Source organism: Sminthopsis crassicaudata, chromosome 1 (assembly GCF_048593235.1).
Source record: "Sminthopsis crassicaudata isolate SCR6 chromosome 1, ASM4859323v1, whole genome shotgun sequence".
In the NCBI taxonomy this organism is placed as follows: Eukaryota; Metazoa; Chordata; class Mammalia; order Dasyuromorphia; family Dasyuridae; genus Sminthopsis; species Sminthopsis crassicaudata.
This window is the reverse complement of record NC_133617.1, coordinates 733,767,122-733,788,657: the sequence shown is the minus strand read 5'-3', so window position 1 is coordinate 733,788,657 and position 21,536 is coordinate 733,767,122. Positions and strand designations below refer to the sequence as shown.

Below are 21,536 nucleotides of genomic sequence, written 5' to 3'. Positions count from 1 at the left end.
TCTTTCTCTAAATAAAAATTCAGTTCACCTCAGGGTCTGGAAACTAATTATTCAATTAACTGTTTAAAGGATGCAGCAGTGGTTATCAATATTTTAAGTGCATGGACCTCTTAAAAGACCTGATAAAAAAGAGTATCCTCAGTAGAATGTTGTGATGTTGGATAATTATTCAGTCTCTGTCATTTTAGCCTACCAGTGCCTCTGGTAAACAACCATCCTTAGCTTAAAGCAGTGTTTTGGTTCAGGGGTTAATAGTTCTATCAGTATTTCCTGCCATCTTTCTGTAACATCATTATATTATCATCACAAGAAAATTCAGAAGCTAAGAACCCCATATGGTTAGGGCATAACTAGCTCTTCCAGGCTCCACGCTCCAGTGGGAAACTTTAGCATTCAAGGTTTCAAATAATTGGAGTAAGGTAGGGGGAACAGGAGGAGGTGGAAATGACCTGGACAGAAGGGAGACAGTTCAGTGTAGGGAGGCTGGGAGAGAGTATGTTAGATGGGCTTCCTCCCCTCTTGATTTCCATGTATTAAATCATTAACTGGTTTTATTGAAACAGTAGGCTTATAAAAGAAAGACTTACATCAAATAGCCAGAATTTCTTCAGCTGTGCTTTTGATAGATACAAAAGACAGGAGCCCAGGCAGGTAGTTTGCTGTTTTATTTATGGGTGAATTTATCTTTATATTGGGTATTTGTGGTTGGACTGAATATCCTCTGACTGGTAACATTTATTTTGGGAGAGGGAATGGTTAAGTATGTGTCTTTATTTTTAAAAACCCATGATGAGATTGTTCAGACTGTTCTTAAGAATACTTTTTAAGATTTAGCAACTCTAACTAATAAACACACATTCACATAGAAACATGTGTTTAGCCATAGAATGTATGCATAAATAGAACTTTAGGGACAGCTAGATAGAACTTTAAGGACATCTAGGTGGTGCTATGGGTAGAGTACCAGGTTAAAATCTGGCCTCAAACACTTCCTGGTTGTGTAACCTTTGACAAGTGACAACCCCATTTGCCTCAGTTCCTCATCTGTAAAATGAGCTGGAAAAGGCCTTGTCAAACTACTTTAATATTTCTGCTGAGAAAACCCTAAATAGAGTCAGAGAGAGTCAGATAGGATTGAAAAAAAAATAGCTTACCAACAACAAAATAGAAATTATTATTTCCTTGAGGGAAGGCTCTATTTATGTGTTTTTTGCATCCCCAGCATTTATTCCGATGTCTAGGACACAGCAGACACTGAATAAATGCTGGTTTACTTACATATATGTATTTCTTTATATACATTTCTATATAGATTTCTTTATATACACATATCTAGATAGATGAATTAGATCAGATCTATTATTTCATTAATACAAATAATTCTCATTTAGTCCATTCCTATTGCCAGTGCCTCTAGGTACCTGTTCTGCCACTTAGAGACTTAGAAATTTGACTCAAGCACTGATGTGGTAGGTGACTTCCCTAAGATCATGCAGCCAATTTGGGGAATCACTTGAACCCATGTCTAACTTACCCTAAAAACCTGTATCACATTAAATGGCTCTGTGTCTCAATAGAGAATTTTATTAAAAGAATTGATTTTTAATAAATCTACCTTGATCATTAAATCTGCACTCATAGATAGCCTCAGGATCACCTCTGATGGGACACTGAGATGTAATTTGAATGCATTTCTTCCTGACTGAGACTATCTCTATCCACTAGGCCCATAACCCTCAGACTGCAATTGTAGCTGATTTTCTTTGCTCTATCCAGTATCTTTGCAGAATACCACTTTTTGAGCTACTTGGTTCCTATGAAAGGTTTCTGCTTAGTGGGAGGAAAAAAAAAAAAGGAAAGCACTCAGGACCTTGGACAGCAACATTGAGTCTCAGAATAAGTCAGTATTATCTTGGCACCAGCTGTAACATAGTTGTGTATACTGGTCGCAGCTCAGAAAACTGAAAAATGAACTCAAAGCTTTACTGGAGGGAATGCCAGTGAACAAAGAGAACTCTGCCAGTTTATTACCCAGGCAAGAGAACTCATATCTCTGAGTTTAGCAGTAGCTGATGGCCTCTAAGCCCAATGGACCGTTTTAGAAAGCAAAATCCATCTGTTGCATGTATAAGATTCCAGAAGGCTCCTGTACAATGATTCTGAATGGCTCCTGAAGTGCATTCAGAGATTTCCCAAACTCAAGAGTCCACATTTGCCCCCATGGTTATATCCATTGCCATCCTCTGCCCCCCGATGACGATGAAACAAAGCCAAGATGATCTATCTCTGTGGAACACAAAGCCACAATCATAGATAGAGAGAAATCTGTGGGCAGGAATTATTGAGCCAGTATTTTAAAAATACTTAGAGCGTAGGTGTAATAAGAAATAATGAGCATGGTTCGCCAATCTTCTTCTTCACCCTCCAGGTGGGAGTATTGGGTTCCCTATAAACCTTGGGGCAGGAATATAAGAAGAAGGTGCTTAACATTTGGTTATATTTAGATAATGTCCCTTCTTCATTTACTCCCATGGAATAAGGCATTTAAGGAAATCCTTGTATCGCATGTGTACCTGATACATAATTAATATTACATCTAGTTTCCCATACCTGTTCTAGGAATCTGCTTGCCTAGTAAGAATTCTGTTTCCAGACTGAGCATGTGGCCTTCACTCATTTGATGTAAATTGATAATTATTCATTCAATACCTGGCTGAGGCACTTATTCTTTAATCAAATCATCTTAGAATTTATTAGTCACCTACTGTATTCCAGGTACTATAAGCAGTTGGATAGAAAAAAGGGATACAATATACCTTGGCAGGGGAAGAAATCAAGAAAGTCTTCCCTTAAGATCAGGCATTCTTATATTGAAGCCCGTAAACTTAAAAAAAATTAATAATACTTCACAGAATTTCAATATAATTGACTTTATTTGTGATTGTGGATTTTGTTTTATACACTTTAAAACTTCATTCTGGGGAGATGCCCATAGATTTCACCAGAGTGTCAACCATGATACTAAAAATGTTGAGGATTTCTAGCTGTGAGACACTAGTTACCTCAGTTTCCTCATCTGTCTAATGAGATGGAGAAGGAAATCAAGTATCATTACCAAGAAAACCCCACTTGGGGTCACAGAATCAGACAGGAATGGGAAAGTGAATCATTATTTCTGCCAACAAAAGATTCACAGTCTAACCATGAAGCTCACAGCTTAACCAACTGGGAAGCCATACCAAAATCTTCATTGTATAATCTTGCCTCAGTCTAGGATTTAGTAGCTACTGAAGTCCAGTTGTGCATCCCTCCATCATTACATGAAGAACCATCAGTCCCAACCAACCAGATCAAATGTATTTCAAGAATTATGTCCTCATAGGCAGAGGTCCCTTGGGCCAGTGGAGGGATGAGACTCTGAGCCTTCACCTCTGACAATATTATAACTTACTTGTGAAGGTCATTAACAGCCAAGGAACCCAGGAAACTATGATCTTGGATGCACTGTTTCCAGGATTCTTGCCTTAGAAGGAGGTGTTCACATTGAGCCTTGAAGGAATCTATAGATTATAAGAAGTGGGGGTGAGGAGCAGGGAATTGCAGGTCTAGATGATAACCTGTGAGAATATGGGAAACTAGGAAATGTCATGTCAAGTTCAGAAAATAGCAAATAGAGGGGTTGGCTGGAATATACAGTGTCTGAAGAAAAATCATGTGAAATAAGTCAGGAATGATAGGGTAGAGCTAAACTAGACAGAGAAGTTTATATTTGGTTGAATAGATGGTTCATTGCTTGGCTGCACAATAACCAAATGGGTTATCCCACTGGTATCTTCTGACCTTCTTTCTACATATCTTATTCAAACAACAACAAATTTAAGAAAGAAAGAACCTGATCATTGTATATATCTGGGAGGATCAGTAGTTTTTCATCACTGAAATCCATTTCATCCAATTGAACATATCTCTGAACCTCTATGATGAGTTTATAGTTTCTACAATAAACTAGACCTAGTCTTTTGACAGCTAAGTGAGGAAATAATGTCTGTGGCCTCCATATACTATCTTTGAAGAAATGCGAGTTGCTACCAATAAATTACTTAAATTTACCCAACAGAGCTCTAAGATGTTTTGTTTGGGGGGAAGGAGGAATGGAGTTATGATTTCATTCATTTGGGCAATTCTCAGTGTTGAAACTCCCCTCTACCAATGTAAATCTATAACCCACCAGGAACTTGGAGTGTTTGAGATGTGCCGGGGTACATAAAGATAATTTGTCCAGTTTTAGAGAGCTAGTCCAGAATTCTTTGCCAGCCTTTCCTGTTGATGCACTGTCCCTTATTGCCTATTTTACTTCCTTAAGAAAGGTTGATAAATGCTTTGCAGCATCACATCTCCTAAAGTTGGCCTAAAACTTTAAACACTTCCAAGACTAATTTCAAGACTCTGATTTCTAGTGTCTCTCTGCCTTCCTTTTCTAGGGCATGGTCTGTACTTTAGAAGCATAAAGTACTCGTTTGCACATAGAACTCTCTTTTATGAAAGGATTATTGCAAACTAACATCACAGAGAGCACTTCACAGATCCAACAAAGCTTTCACATATATTATCTAATTTGGTCACCAACACCATGCTAGGAGCTAGACAGGGCTCCTCTATTTTACCCAGGAGAAGGCCAAAGCCCAGATGGATAAAACTGATTTGTTCAAGGTCACATAGCCAGGATGCGGCAGAGCTGGGACTTCTTGTCCAGTGTGCTTTCCACTAATTATATTGCCCCTCTGCTTATAAGATTACAAATTTCAAGATTTCATAATCTCATAATTACGACATCCAAGGTCACACTCCAGGAAATTCACAGGGATGCAGATCTTTTCTCTAACAGTTTTCTGGACTCTGATCAAAACAATTACACTGGCAAAGGTCCATTATCCTTACCATGGAGACATTAAACAACTTCCTAAAGAGTCCTTGCTGCGTAACCCATTTTCACTTTTCATCTAGGATTCCAACTCAGCCAAGTTTTAATTTTACTGTCAGAACTTTTATGTAGCCTCTTTTTCTGTAGTAGCCAGTATTTACTGAACATTCATGTTGCTGACATTTTGTGGTTAGGTAAGAGATTGCTAGGCTAAATAAATCTCATTTTTTATGTAGGAGCTTTATGGAACTAATCACACATTTTGGACAAAGCAGGTGAGATTTTTCATGTCCACTTCATGCTAGAATGAAAGAGGAATTTCAGTGAAATAACACATTGTGTGTGTGTGTGTCTGTGTGTGTGCATGTGTGTGTATGTGTGTGTGTGTCTGTGTGTGTGAGAGAGAGAGAGAGAGAGAGAGAGAGAGAGAGAGAGAGAGAGAGAGTGCAAGCGTGACTAAGACCAAGACCAAAGAGACAGAGACAGAGATTCTCAGAGAATATTACTTAGTCCAATTCCCCTATTTTCACCCAAGGAAAGTAAGATGAAGATATTTAGGTAGCACAGTAAATAGAATACTAGCTTAGACAAAACAACTGTTTGGTCATGTATACATGTATTGTATTTAATTTATACTCTATCATATTTAACATGTATTGATCAACTTGCCATCTTGGGGGAGGGCAGGAGGGGAAAAGTTAGAGCAAAAGGTTTGGCAATTGTCAATGTGGTAAAATTTACCCATGCATATATCTGGTAAATAAAAACTATTAAAATAATAAATAAAAAAAGAATACTAGCTTAGAGTCAGGAAGATCCAAAAATCAAGCCTTAGATTCTTAATAGCCGTATAGTTCTGTACAGGTCATTTACCTCTCTTTAACTCTTACCACAGTTTTCTCAACCGTAAAATAGAGATAATAGCCCCTATTTCATTTGTTTGTAAAGCTCTTAGCATAATGTCTTTCACATAAATGCTATTTAAATATTTCCTCCTTCTCCTTCCCCTCCCTTTTTCCAAGGTCATGTGTCTGTCAGTTATGCTATGTCTTGATTTAATCTGATATCATATAGAGGAGCCTTTGCTCTGCAGCATGAGCCATATTTGTGCCAGCTAGCTCTTCTCTGGTCCTTGACCATTCATTGTCATCACCACCCCCAGCTAGTTCTCTTACTAGGGCTAGAGGTTCCAAGGGAGTCTCAATGAACAGATGTAGACACAGCTAATGAAATAACTTGTCATTTCTAGATGAAAACAGCTCGATGGAAATGCCCTTCTTATACTGTGTCTCAAACACATCTTTGTATCTATAGGACAGCTTGTAATAAGGTTCAATCCTTGCCAAAAAAAAAGGCAGTCAGTTCAGGTGAGGGGATCTATTTAGTGCCCCTACTTCAGGGAATCACATGACAATGTGGAGCCTGCCTAGAAAATATTACCCATAGCAATCCCAAGACTTGCTTGATTTATATAAATAAATTAAAGCATTGGAAATTCCTGCCAAAAGTTTTGAACATTTTATTTGCTCTGTACTAATCTTTTTTATGGATAACCAAGACTTCTGGCATTTGATTGTTAAGGGGGAAATTTAGTTTTCAAGGTAATCCAGACATAACTAGTCTTCCCCCCCATTCTACTAAAAGATACTTAAACTGTGAAATGAGGCGTAATCAACTCATTATACTCGCGTTTGTTAAAAATTATTTTATTTCATGGCACTTTGTTTTCCCTCCCAAAATACTGTTAGTGAAACACTAAATGAAATGTCAGAATAAGAGCAAAGAACAGTTAGGAAGAACTTTTGGTGAGTAGGGAACCAATGAACCATATTTCAGAGATTTCTTGTATTTCAAAACAGAAGACATATCGCCGATTCCTAGTTGGATTTTGAATGATTTATAACCTTTTATTTGTGGTGGAGTGTTGCAATCTATGTTGTCATGGAAATTCTATTGAATTTATAGTTCCATTTATCCAAAACGATTTTCCAGACTTCATTTCATGGTGAATCATGTGGCAGTTACTCTGGGTACAAAGCAATTTCTAAAAAGTTTCATATTATAAAGAGCATAAACACCAGAGAGGCTATTTTCCTATTCGTGAAATACAAATGAGTTTAAGATATAGCTGGAGACACAACTCCCCCCTCTCCTCCTCTCCATGTTCCCACGATGTTAAGCTTAGCCTCATGACATTGCCACCTAAATAACAACAACAACAACAATAGCTTTCATGTAGTTATTTAAGGTCTGCAAATTGCTTTATAAATATCTCATTTCATCTTCACAACAACTTTGGGAGGAAAGTGCTACTATTATCCCTGTTTTGTAGATGAAGAAACTGAGATAGACATTAAGTGACTTGCTTAGGATCACCCATCTAGAAAGTCTGGATTTGATCTCAGATCTTCTAAACTCTAGATGGAGAGCTTTTTCAACTGTGCCTTCTAGTATCCCCCGGACATGTGACAGATACCCAATGAAGACAAAGTAGAGTTGTTTTTTGTTTTTTGTTTTTTTTTCCCCTGAAATAATGTCAGTAAAAGCCAAATGATTGCCAAAATGTAGATGAAATTTTTTTTCCAGTACACATTAATTCACAGAGAAAACATACTTATCCCCATCCTTATGCCTCTTAATAATAGCTCTGCCCCCAACTATAATAAATAATAACTAACATCAGTTCAGTTTAGTTCAACTGTAATCAGTTGTATCCAATTTTCTTTGACCTTGTCTGGAGTTTTTTTGACAGACATACCTGGAGTAGTTTACATTTCTTTCTCCATCTCCTTTTACTGATGAAGAAACTGATAATTAGGTGACTTGTCCAAGATTACATAGCTAATAAGTGTCTGAGTCGGATTTTAACTCAGAAAGATGAGTCTTCCTCCTCCAGACCCAGTGCTCTCTCTATCTCATTATCTGGCTGTCCCATTGTTATATACTATTTTAAAGTTTATCACACGATGAATCAGTCAGTCCATCTAGATATAGATATGTGTGTATATATCAAAACGTAATCCTCACGATAACCCTGTGACAGAAGTGTAATTATTGTCTTCATTTTATAGATTGAGAATCTGTTGCCCAGCTTCTAAATGTCTGAGGAAGAATTTGAACTCAGGTCTCTAAGCCCAACACACTAACTACACTGCTTCCCAGCAGGAAGTGTGATAGATATCAAAGATATTTACCATTTTCTTTCTTTATTTGACAGCTAAGAAGAAATGCTCTCCCTGTAGACTAAGAATTGGTCTTTGTAATTTTCCATTGTGACCCAGTCCACTAGTGTGGATGACAGGGCTCAGTCACAGAAAAAGAAGGCCAGCTACCCTCGTGCTCCCTGCTCCTATTGCTAGACAGTGAATATAGGCTTCTCCTAGCCCTGATTGACAAAGAATAGCATTTATACTATCTCAATGTCAGGCGAATTGGCTGTATTCATGAAATAGGAGCAGAGACTGGCCAAAATCACCTTTCCATAAAGAAACATTCATAGAATCACCAAATTTCTGAGCTATGAAAGACCTCAAAGACCATCTAGTCTGAATGACATCTGAAAAAGAATCCCATTTATTCCATACTGGACAAGTGCGTCCAGGCTTTGCTTAAGGGGGAGAGATCCCAACTTCTCCTGGGGCAACCCATTCTCAGGTGGGACAGCCTCTATTGTTTGGCATTCAGCCCTCTCCCTTGCTTCTCCCTGCCCCCAAACTATTCTGGCTTCTGCCCTCAGAGGCCAAGAAAAAACTACTCTAGCCCTCTTCCATTTGACAGCTTTTCAGATACTTGAAGACAACTTTTACATACCACCCATTCCATCCTTCAAATTCATCCCTTAACCTCTCTGGACTTCAGTGTCTCCCTCAGTAAAAATCGATGCTCTCTGAGGTTCATTCCCACTCTCAGATTCTGCAATTCTGTGCTCAGGTGGCCCAGCTGCTCAAAATATCTTATTTTTGCTTTTAGTTGTTTGGCTGTGAAAGAAATTTATAATGAAACATGGCCTAGTAAAAATCTGGAAAAACACAGCAGGATTCTTACCATAGATATTTGTTAATAACTAAGAGTGCTCCACACAGAGAGAAAGGTGCTAAAATTAAGTATTTATCAGCTAGATCACTGAAGATGCAATTCCTTAAAAATCAGTGGATACATTAAATTAAAGTGGAATAATGTAGACACTGAGGATGGGAAAGGAGAAAGGACAGAGATCTACTAATCTCTTTCTCCTTCATCTGATCTTCATCCCAGCATGTTGGTTGGGTTTAGTGCATTTTGTTGCTGGTTTTTCTTGTGATTTTATATTTTGTTTTTACGGAGGAGGGTCATAAAAAAAAAAAAAGAAAAAGATGGAATCCGACAGGAAGGTAGTTAAGAAAATTCCTTGTTATAGGACTATAGAAGGGGAAAAGGGGGAAATAATTAAGGATTAGCATTTCAAGAACTAAAGATTTTACATAAAGCAAATATATCAAAATGTTTATTGTCGTACTACAGAAATCCATAAAAATGCTGTATATCTGCTGCTGTTTGGTTCTGCATTCATCTAAAAATACTCTTCCTAGTTGGGTTCTAAGATACCAGCACAAGGAAAACTGCATCATTTACCTGGCAGAATTTTAAGAAATTGGCTAGCCCCCTTGAATAGTTCACTTTTTACTTTATTTTCCTTGTCCGTTCTTTGTATGAAGGAAAAGGAAATGTCTCACTTAGTGTGAATTATCAATGCCATGTATCTTACAGGGTATCCCAAAAGTCTTGATGCCTTTTAAACCTTTAATAGCTGAAAACCACAATAACATATTTGTGCTATATTTCAGGCTTGTGCTTCTCACACTTGTTTTACCAGCACCGTAAGCCATAGATGTGATTTGGCCCTGCAAGGAAGTGAGAGACTAGGAACTTGAATGGTCTTAGGAGAAACCTGTCATTAGATTCTATTAGATGAGTGACTTGAAAGATAGCAATGAAAAGGAAGCAAAGACTTATTTAGCTGCCTATAATTATTAAATTTCCCCAGACTCTTAAAATAAAAAGCAAAAAGTTGTGGGATTTTCATCTGTTGCTGGCCCCTTTTGGTGTGGCAATGTGAGATTCTGTTTCTGTGTATTTGTGGTTGTGTGTCCAAAAAAAGGGAGTAGAGAGAAAAGGGCCTGCATGATACATTAGTTCTGTGGTTAGTGACGGAAGTTAGAGGGAAGTTTGGGAACGTATGTCTAATGGTAGCTGTCTTGGAAGTGGGACTGGGGAGAAAATGTACACAATGACTCGGTTGTGTATTTAAAAGGACTAGTAAGTTGTACATAGTACATTTGCAGTTTTTCAGTTGCATATGTAGTCATCTTTTCTGTTGTATTTTGTTATAAAAATGCTTATTTTTTTCTACAAATTTAAAAAAAAAAAATATATATATATATATATATTTTTCCCCCCTGAGGCAGTTGACTTGACCAGAGTCACACAACTAGGAAGTTAAGTGTCTGAGACCAGATTTGAACTCATGTCTTCCTGATTTCAAGAGCAGTGTTCTATCCACTGCACCATCTAGCTGCCCCCAAATAATATTTTTAAAAGAGAAAGAAAAGGAACATGACTAGAGAGAAGGTTGTCCCTAAGTGGTCCATCTCATCCCTATAACCCTTGTGTCTCTGGGTCCTAGTGCCCTCCAATGCAAGTAGGAATGGATATATCATAATGCCATTTCTGACTGGGGAATGGAGTGCCAGGAAAGAAATCAGTTGGACACAGCTGAGAGAATGATTACGCAAAGCAAAGCAAGGAAATGTTATATATGTTACAAAGACAGTGGATGGAATAATCATTTCTTACTGCTGACTTCCATTTGAATGAGAGAGACAACAAGAGCATACACAAATAATAAAAGGCAATTAAATATGAAGATGATTGAGGAGGCATCAGGAAAGTTTTCACGTAGAAGGTATACATTAGGCACTTAATAAATGATTCTTGATTGCCTAATTGAACCAATCAATCATTAGTACATTTATTTAGTAGTTGGCTGTCAGATTCAACTGTCACATGAAACAATAACAATATTAATCTGTTATTTATTAATCTAATCTAGCTCATGAATTGGAAGAGACCTTTGAGTCTGTTTATTTTCCCCCCCTCATTTTAGAGGAGAAGAAACTGAGGTTCCAAGAGGTCCAGTAGATCTGGGATTTGACTCCAATCCAGCTCTCTTCTTACTGTACCTTGCTAGCCAACTTTGAGAGAAACCCTCCATTATTTGTGCTTCCTGTCTAGTTTATCCTTAAACAATTTATTGTCTTATGGCATTCCTAGTATTATACTTGCTATTTAAGGCTTGTATTAGGAAAAGGAGAAAAAAAAGTTGTGAAAAATTGAAGGACAAATAGGAAGAGAAACAAGTGTTTTGAGGTGTCTATATGTATCCATTATGCTTGTATCCTACAATATTGTAGCATTGACTGCTGTGAATTATTTACTTAGAAAACCCATTATTGTCTCTCTACTTTAGAAAAAGATGTTAAATAGTAACAGCTTCATTAAATCTTTACCATACATTTTCCGTATCTATAGTTTAGCTCCTGTTTATTTAGAGATTGGGGATACAATTTGTTTCTTATACCTATCAAATCCTGTTCTATGATACCATGATAATGTCAGGTGCTAATCATGTTAATGATTGTAGAATATAAGTACCACAGACAGCTGAATGTGGTAGGGAGAGGAAGAAGAGCCAAAAAAGAGGATTCACTCACACAGACATGGCCCAGTGAAATACACACACACACACACACACACACACGTATATGTATGTATATATATTATATACGTGTGTGTGTGTGTGTGTGTGTGTGTGTGTGTGTATGGAGAGAGCTGGTTGTTAAATTTTTGGTATAGATATTCATTTGGAAAATCAACAAACACCACAGAACTTTATTGTTTTGTTGATTGTCTAGACTTTAAAAAGTTATGGGGAAAATGTTAATAGCCTACTTTGATTGCTTATTGCTAACATTTAATAGCACATCCCGACATAAAATAGAATTCTAAACACTTAATACATACTTCCCGAACCTATCCTCCTTCCTTCCTAAATGCCTAGAGTGTGATTATCTGGATTATCCACTTCCCACGGGTGTCAGGAGTTTCAAATGAAAGAAAATAATGTCCTCAGGGTCCTTTCCAAACTTAAAAGCATCATAAAACATTAGTTTTCATGAACAGATTTGGCATATAAATGTCTTTATAATGAATCGACTTCTTTCTTGGGTTCCTAGAGGATCACGGGATCTGGAACTGGAGGGACTTCAGTAACTATTGACTCGCACCTCCTCATTTTAACAGATGAGGATTCTCAGGGAGCCATATTTCCCCAAAGTCAAACAGTAACTTGAATAACTGGGACTTAATGAGTAACTGAAGGGTTAGCTGCTTATATAATCCTTTTCTTTTTCTTTGTTTTATCGTTCAGTCATTTTAGTCATGTCTGACTCTTTGTGACCTCATTTAGGTTTTTCTTGGCAGAGATACTAGAGTGATTTGCCATTTCCTTTTCCCAGCCTGTTTTACAGATAAGGAAACTGAGGCAGACAGGGCTATGTGACTTGCTCAGGATCACACCAAGTTAGTGTCTGAGGCCAGATTTGAACTCCATTCCTTCTGACCTCAGACCAGCATTCTAAACACTGTACTATCTAACTGCCTTCTTTTATATTGAAATATGTATGTTTCTTGATGACTGTTTGGTTCATAAAAGGTGCGATTTTTCTTTCTTTTTTTTAAGTTGGGGTAGATGGCTTATAACTTTATTGGAACAAGACAAGGGATCTGAGGAAAATAAGGAGGGAGGACAATTAGAACTTCCACAACCCTGGTGGGCAACTGAGAGTTGAGTGTACCTGTCTTCTCAACTTGATGTGCTGAATTAATAATTCCTCCTCCCTTCCTGCCCACCTCAGAAACTAGCTGTATGAAAGAGTTTGTCTAGCCCTTTCAGAAAATAACAAATGCCTTTCTTTAGTCCTTCTTTGCCCCTCTTTTCTCTTCTTTTCCCCCCCTCCTCTCCTCCCTACTTCTCATGCATCCCTTTACCTTACTTTATATTGCCTCTTTTCTCTCTTCTTTTCTTTCTTCCACAAGCTAATGCAATTCAACAGTTCACTTTGTGGGAGACCTGTGTCTGAGGAAAAAATAATAATCATCTTAGTCCCCAGTAGGGTATTCTGATAAGATCCTTCCTAATCCATATCATCCAAAAAAAAAAAAATTCTCCAAATCCCTTCCTTTAAAAAAAAAAAAAATAATAACCAAAGTTGTAGATGAAAGTGCCCTTGAAAACAAAAGTTAAAATACTTTCCACCCCCTGCTTCAGAAGACATATATTAAACAATACTGTTTCTTTCCCTGTTTTCACTCTAGGGTTGCATTCTGCAAACAGGTCAAATTGGAGAACCTCCATTTTAACAAGGAAGTGAAATGTAATTTACTGAAAACTAAGGAGTTTCTCCCTGGCTTAGTTGAATCCAAAGCAATTCACTCAGTATTGAACGGTTTTAATTTGAACCTCAATGAATGGATTTTTCTCCGTGTAAATTCATGAAGGCTAAAGCTGTCCAAACCTGGAGGCACCACATTTGTAAGAAACTGACAGAACCAGTAGAAGCTGAGGGCTTAAGGGATTGGGTCAGGAAGGAGGAGAGTGATAAGTAGAGAGTAGATACACATGTTTACTTGGATATATTAGAAAGTACTCTATAGTAATATTTCCTAAACTTCAACCCTCATCCTACCCAGACTTCTTTCAAAGAAATGTGCCTCCTGGCAGCACCTTCCCGTACTGGAATACCTCCTAATCTTAATTTCTGTTTCTTGTATTCAATATCTGTCACTGTCTTGTGACCTGCAACTTTCTAATCAGTGCGGTCTAATGAACTGCTTCAACCAGTAAACAGAGCTTAGATCTGTATATAAAGAGGGAACTGGGACTTCCTTTACTTAATTTCAAGTAACTGACTTAATCTTGAGGCTGAGAACTCTATGAAGGGAATAGCAAAGTATGATTCTGAGAAGGGAGAGTGGGATAATTGGCTAATCTCAGTTTTGATCTGGTTTTCTTTTGGGTCCAGAAGAGCTCTGAAAAATCATCTTCTCCAGATCTTTGTTATAATTTGTAAATTCGAAGTGAAGGGGCTTTTCTCAGCACTGGGCGTGGTCTGATTTTTTTATTTGTTGGTTTGTTTCCTAAATTAACCTAAATACTAACAACTTGTGGTTTTCCATTTCCTTCTCCTGTGGAGAAGGTGGTAATGTTTACCAAAATAGACCATAAAGGTAAATTGATTGATTGATGGTTTCTTAGGCATTCATCCAGGAAGAGAATGTAAAATACACATTTTCAGGTAATTCTATTTGAACTCTTGATTAAGAGTAGAATTATATTCTTATGGGTTTGTCCTTTTTGTTTTAGTTTTCCTTTCACAACATGACTAAGATGGAATTATGTTTAAAATGATTCTACATGTATAACATATCCAATTACTTAAAATCTTGGGGAGGGAAAGAAGGGAAGGAGAAAAAAAATCAGAACTCAAAATCTTACCAAAGTGAATATTGAAAACTGTCTTTTCATGTAATTGAATTTTTTTTTTTAATTTAAAAGAGTGGAGCTATAACTAGAAACTTATACCTGGAAGAGGGGCAGAGAGATCTCCAGGGATATGGCTATGGAGTTTTGAGTATACTCCACTACTCTTGCTGAAGGATTAGATACTTTTGATAAGGTAGGAGGGAAGATGGGAGGACTGAGGGGAGAGGAATGGTTCAGGTCCTCAACTACTATGCAAGATTGATAAGATGAAGTCTAGTTTTGGGGTTCCCAGTTAGGGAACCAAAAATATGATGAGGTTTAGGTTTTGGGGTTCCCTTTTGTAGGGAATCAAATGATAAGCTCTATATTTAGGGAACCAAAATGAGATTAAGGTTTCTGGTGGTCAGGGAGTTAAATGATAAGGTCTAGTGGCAGGTTCCGGGTTCAGGGAACCAAATGGAGAGGTTTGGTTTCCCTGCACCCCCTTGGGATTCAGCACAAGGGTAGGGAGTTTTGGGGAACCCCCTTCTGGTGGCACAGATTCTCTGTAAAGGAATTTACAAACGTGAAAACCTAGATTGATAAAAAGAGGTTTATTTTGAGGATTGGAAGTAAGGTTAAAAATCCTGACAGAGAAGCATAAAGTCTCCCTAGGGAAATAGGTGAGGGCAAAGAGAGGGTAACACTGGAAAAGAATATTATTCCAGTGGGCAGAGGCCTACTTGACATAGCATGGCATGTTTAGAACCTCTGCAAAGAGAGGATTTTAGATTGGCTCTTTTATAATAGGAGCTTTGGCTACAAGCTGAAGGGGACTTGTGGGTGGAGTCCCAAGTTGGCTCTGCCTACAAACTGTGTTTCAGCTTGAGCTGGAATCTGAATAGATAGAATGAGTTTCTTTAGTTGAATAGGATTGGAATTCTTTTAGCTCAGGACTGAACTAACCCCACTTAGATAACAGAATGAAGCTGTTTGTCTTCTTTCCCTCGGGCGGATTTTCTCCTTCAAGGAATTTTAGAGTTTCAGGGTTCTTTCTTCAAGATGACATGTAGCCTCAATATCTATTGAGATCACTAAAATGTATGGTCATCAAGGCTATAGATCATACTTCCACATGATGTCTCTAAATTTTATTAATCTGAGAATAAGTCCTATTTGCCTTTCCCCCTGTTGGACTCTTATTCAGTTATCAAAATGTACAGCATAAAACATGTCTCTTATGATTTTATCATTATCTAAGTATCTGTAAACATCATAAGTCCTTTATCAAATGTCTATCCCACATACATATATAAAGACAAATAAATACATATACCTTGTGTTTATTTGTCTTTATGTATTTATATGTATATATATAATGCATATTCTTTTAAATTTTGCCTCAAAACTTCCATTACCTACCCAGATAATCCATCTAATACATTGTCTTCATTTTCTCTAATTCTTCAGTTGCTAAGATTGTCTCTCCCTCATCAGCCCATACAAGATTAGTTACACTTTAGCCATCATAATCACTCAAAGTATTCAACTTCTCACACTGTGTCTTTTGATGTTGCCCTGCTGGCTAAAATCTCCTGGGCTTCCACCTCTCCTCCTTCTTTGACATTATGTTATTTTTTGCTCCTCATGCCCTTTCTTCCCTTGATTCTGCTCTACTCTCTATGTCGGTCCTCCTTATTCTACAATTCTCTTTTTAGATTTTTAATTTTCATTGATAACTTTTATCACCACCTTTTTTTTTTCTGAATATATCTTTTGCTCTTGCCTTACCCCAGAAAGCCATCTTTTGTAACAAAGAATAAAAAGAGGGTAGAAAAAAGCAATTTTACAAAACTGATCAACACATTATCCATGGTTCAACATCATCCACACCTCTTGTCCCTCACTTCTGCAAAGAAAAGAAGGCCACCATCTGGCCTTAATTTCTTCTCTAACTGATCTTGTCTCTATGATCAGCCATCCATAATGTGCCTTTCTTTGTTCTTGAACATCCTAATTCCTTTACCCTCCACTGTGAGTGCCTCACCATCCCTTACCACTGGGTGAGTACTGTCTTTGCTCTGATCCGATTTCAAAGCTGTTGGAGGCAAGGCTGATACTGCCCTGAAACTGCCGCTTATTTATACTCTCAACTTCCAAATTGGGCCCTCACTCTGTTCCAAAGCTCCTTGTCTTTCCCCCTTCAGCCCCCAATACCACACCACCCACTCACTCTTCATAGATGACAGGATTAATGCAGACTTTTTCTCTCCTTTAAGTCTCCCAGTATCCTTGTCATCCTTTCCCCCCTCACTGTCTCTGAAGAAGAGGGAGGCCCTTTTTGCCCAAAGACTCTTCTCTCTACGCTTCCATTGAATCCTTTCCTGTTTCCTGCATGACTGCTTTCTTAGACATATTCTTTGTCTCCATATTTTAAAAAATTCATTCCCATTGTAAAATTGTAGAACTTTGGACCAGCCCTCTCACATACCTATGTCACCTTGGGCAAGTCAATTAACTTTCTCATTTGGAAAATGGAGTTAGAAGAGATCTTCTTCCAGGATTAAGTCTAGAACTCTGACTTTGCTCCCCTTCCAATTCCTCACCACACCACTCCTCTTTATATTCTCAGCATGAAACTAAGCTAGATTCCTAGCTCATCCCCTCCCTGTCCTTCAGGAATTTCTTCTATTCATCCCTTTGACATTTTTGGTGCATCTGTCTTTGGAGGGTGGGACAGACAATATGTCACAAATCTTGGTGCTCAGAAGATCCAGGTTCTGTTCTTGCATGTCCATCTCCAGCAGTACAAGTCCTACCTTTCCCTCAAGGTCTAAGGAAGATAGTGACCTTTTCTGTACCTTATTCCCTTTCTACCATCTTATCATCACCCTGACAAAAGTGATTTTTCTCCTCAGATTTCTCATATCATTGGACTTTGATTTTTTCTTAGAATTGGTTATTTATGTTTATATATATTGTTTATATATTGTTTAAATATATGTTTATATATTTATGTTTATATATTTATGTATTTATGTATATATAGTTATTTATGTCCATTTCACATATTAGGTAGTCACTTCTTTTTAAATTTTAATAATAGCTTTTATTTTCAAAATAAGATAATATTCAACATTCACCCTTGCAAAACCTTGTGTTCCAAATTTTTCTAACTCCCTCCTTACCTTCCTCCTCCCCTAGAGAGCAAGTAACTCAATACAGGTTAAATATGAGCAAGTCTTATATACTTATTTCCACATTTATCTTGCTGTATAAGAAAAATCAGATCAAAAAGAAAGAAAAAAAAACTAGGAAGAAAAAAAAAAACAAGCAAACAATAAAAAAGGTGAAAATACTATCTTGTGATCCACATTCAATCCCCATAGTCCTTACCCTGGGTGTAGAGGGCTCTCTATCACAAGTCTATTGGAATTGGCCTGAATCACCTCCTTGTTAAAAAGAGCCAAGTCCATCACAGTTGATCATCACATAATCTTGTTGCTGCTGTGAACAATGTTCTTTCAGTTCTACTCAGTCTCTCCATGCCATTTTGAAAGCATCCTGCTGATCGTTTCTTATAGAACAATAATATTCTTTTATCTTCATATACCATGACTTATTCCACCATTCTCCAACTGATGGTCATCCACTTAGTTTTCAGTTCCTTGCCACATATTGTAACTTCTTAAAGACCTGAGTCTGTTATATTGTTGTACCTTTAAGCCTATACCTAGAAAGCACAGTGTCTTACATTTATTAAAAGTTGGTTGACTTTGTTAACACTTAACTGGATTTGAGCCAACCTGTCCAAGGGGTAACTCTTTAATTTTTCTTTTTTTTTTCTTTTTTTTAAACAGATGCAGATTTACTTTTACAATCCTGATGACTTTGACAGCTTTCAGACAGCAATTTCTGAAAACCGAATAATAGGAGCTATGGCTGTATTTTTTCAAGTAAGTGAACTCATATCTGAAGTACTTTTAACCAGAGAGTTTTCAAACTAGCTTTTTTTTTCATTCATTGAATTGTTCCATGTTTAATGAATGCATCTGTTTTCTTGTTCACACCTGTCCAAATGAAAGATATTTCATATTGTCAGATGTGTGATTTAAAATATAAATAAGTGTGTTTAGAAACATAATGAAAATTTTTGCATGAATTATTCTGATTTTATGGCTACTTGACTGGTACACAGATTGAAGAGCACATCTTACTTCTTGGCTACAACTCATGAAGCAGGTTCTCTTAGCATATTAAGAGGCTGATGTAAGAAGTGGTTTTCTTGGGGGTAATTTTAAAATTAGACCTTGCTTGCGAGTAGATTAATAAATAGCATCAGTCGCTTTTGTAGAGACCCTCTTTCCCCCCCTTCCTTCCATTTCCATGGCAACTTAAGTTTTTATTGAGACCAGATTTCCACGTCAGTGAATTTATGTACTCCCTTTTAAAAAACTGCATTTTCCTGAGATGAATGTTCATTTCACCGATGTTGCTTCAGCACCCAAAGAGCTCTGCTGTACTCCACAGCATGGATTGCTGATCATGCCATGTATCTAAGCCCAATTAAAGGATTGTCATCAGGCAGGGTGACTTTGACATGTAGATGGGAAAAAGGGCTGTGGGTTTGGAGTGGAAGACAGGCTGAGAGAAATATATCAGAATTCGAAGACCAGTGAGTCTCAAAATGAGCCAAGTTCAAGAGCTAAGACATATAGTCAGACACTGCTTTTGCAAGGTATGTGTAATAGGAACTAACTTTCTGGGTGGCCAAAGAAAGCTCTAAGAAATTGCTGATTCAGAACATATTGCAGGTGACTTCTTATTTCCTACATTGAAAGCCAATGTAGGTAAGCCTTGTTAATCTCAGATTTAAGGAAGAATCAGGTTCTTTTATTCTGAGTGGTTCATTCTACTTCTACCATGATCTCAAGACTGTCTGGGAATGCTCTCCATAGCTCATCTTTCCTCTTCCCCCGTTTTTCCTCTTTTTCTTTTTAGGGTAGTACAGTGGGAAAAATACTAAGTTCAAATTCCATTCCTGATGCTGACTTCATATGAAATGTGGGGCAAATCATTCCAGACTTCACTTCCTCATCTATAAAATTAAGAGATTGGATTCCATGACCTCATAGGTCCCTTTAACTTTTAAATCTATATAAATCTATGACTGGTTCTATGGTCCCTTAGGCCATCATGATTAAATGAGATAAGGTGTTTCAAAAGCATGGCAAGTAGAAATGGAAGCATGAGAGGAAGATATTTATCTCAAACGCCTTCAAAAGGATATTTCTCCTTCCATCTTGACAAAACATTCAGGATAACACAGGAGAAGAATTTAAAGCAAGGCAAGTAACATGTGTTGGGAAATTTTCTTGCCATAGTAAAAATCAATCAACAAATAATAATGATGTTAATAATGTTAATAATAATAATAGCTCTTATCACAATAGCATTCTAATATATTAGCATATTGTTAGAGCACATAATATAATAGCATATGTTGTAATAAGCTTATTGTTATAATAACATAGTTATTTTCATTGCTCTTTTAAGGTTTGTAAAGAAGTTTTCAAATATTATCTCCTTTTATCCTCACAACAACACTAGGAAATAGATGTTTTCTTATCCTGATTTTACTGATGAGGAAACTGAGGCAAATAGATAAACTCAAACACCTTCAAAATGATTTTTCTCCTTCCATCTTGACAAAACATTCAAGATAACAAGAGAATTTAAGGTGATATAAAGCAAGGCAGGTAACATGTTGGAAAACTTTTTTGCCATAGTAATAATCAATCAACAAACAAATAATAAGGATGATGTTACTAATAATAGTTCTTATTATAATAACATTATAATATATTAGCATATTATTAGAAGATATTATAATAGCATATTATTATAATAAGCATATTATTAAAATAACATAGTTATTTGTATTGCTCCTTATGGTTTGTAAAGCAGTTTATAAATATTATCTCATTTTAACCATACAACAATCCTACTAAGTAGGTTCTTTTGTTATCCTCATTTTCCTGATGAGAAAACTGAGGCAAGTTAAATGACTTGCCCAATATCACACAGCCATCATTATCTAAAACCAGATCGGTTTTAAAAGTCAGGTCTTTTAAAAGGTCTTTTTAAAGTCAGGTCTGCCTGATTCCAAGTTACTTTGGTGACAAAGTGATCAGAGTGCCAAGACTGAAGTCAGGAAGATTCGTCTTCATGAATTCAAATTTGGTCTCATACCCTTTATAGCTGTGTGACTCTGGACAAGTCACTCAACTCTGCCCCAGTTTCCTCATCTGCAAAATGAGCTGGAGAAGGAAATGGCCAACCACTCCAGTATCTTTGTGGGAAAAAACTGAAATAGTGTTACAAAAAATTGGACACAACTAAAACATGAGTAAGTAACAACTTCTTGATTACAAGTTCTGCACTCTGTCCATGGTGCAGTAGATAGATTGGACATAAGGAGAATATCAGCTCTGCCACATACCAACTCCCTGACCTTGGGCAAGCACTTAAACAATCCATTCTCTAGGCAGCTCTCTAAATTAGAGGGACCAAGATGTATTGGTAAAGGGAGTTTCTTCTCCTGAGAGTTCTCAGTATTAATGAAATCATAGGTTTAATCCCTGACCACTCTCCCCTATGATCCAATAACATGTTTCTACTGAAAATCAGCAGAGGGAAGCAATGTGGAATATTGAGCTTTGAAGTCCAAAAGGACTCCACCTCTGATGTTTCTAAGTCTGGTGACTTTGGCCAAAACTCTTTTCTTGATTTCAAAAATAAAACAGTTGGAAAGAATTCTGGATTTGGAGTTAGAGGGCCGAGGTTCAACTCCAAAATCTCCCTCTTACTACTTTTGTGTCATTTACCTTCTCTACTCCTCAGTGACCACATCAGGTCATTTATTTAGATTGCCTTGGAATTCTCTTCCAATTCTAAGTCTATGACTCTACAGTCTAAGTTTCCAAGGCATAAACTCTTCCCATACTGAGAACCTAGGGCCAATATAAATCTTTTCTAAAACATTTATTTTCTAAA

The 21,536-nt window shown here is 37.1% G+C and overlaps 1 protein-coding gene across 2 annotated transcripts in view; it reads left to right on the top strand.

Annotated features, from left to right (window-relative positions):
• The window catches only part of PTPRG (protein tyrosine phosphatase receptor type G), an 807,880-nt gene that overhangs the window by 518,125 nt on the left and 268,219 nt on the right, over nucleotides 1-21,536 (top strand). For both annotated transcript variants that reach the window (XM_074284229.1, XM_074284228.1), the window contains exon 5: nucleotides 18,341-18,436. In XM_074284229.1, coding sequence (XP_074140330.1) covers nucleotides 18,341-18,436 — 96 coding nt within the window. The remainder of the gene's footprint in view (nucleotides 1-18,340; nucleotides 18,437-21,536) is intronic.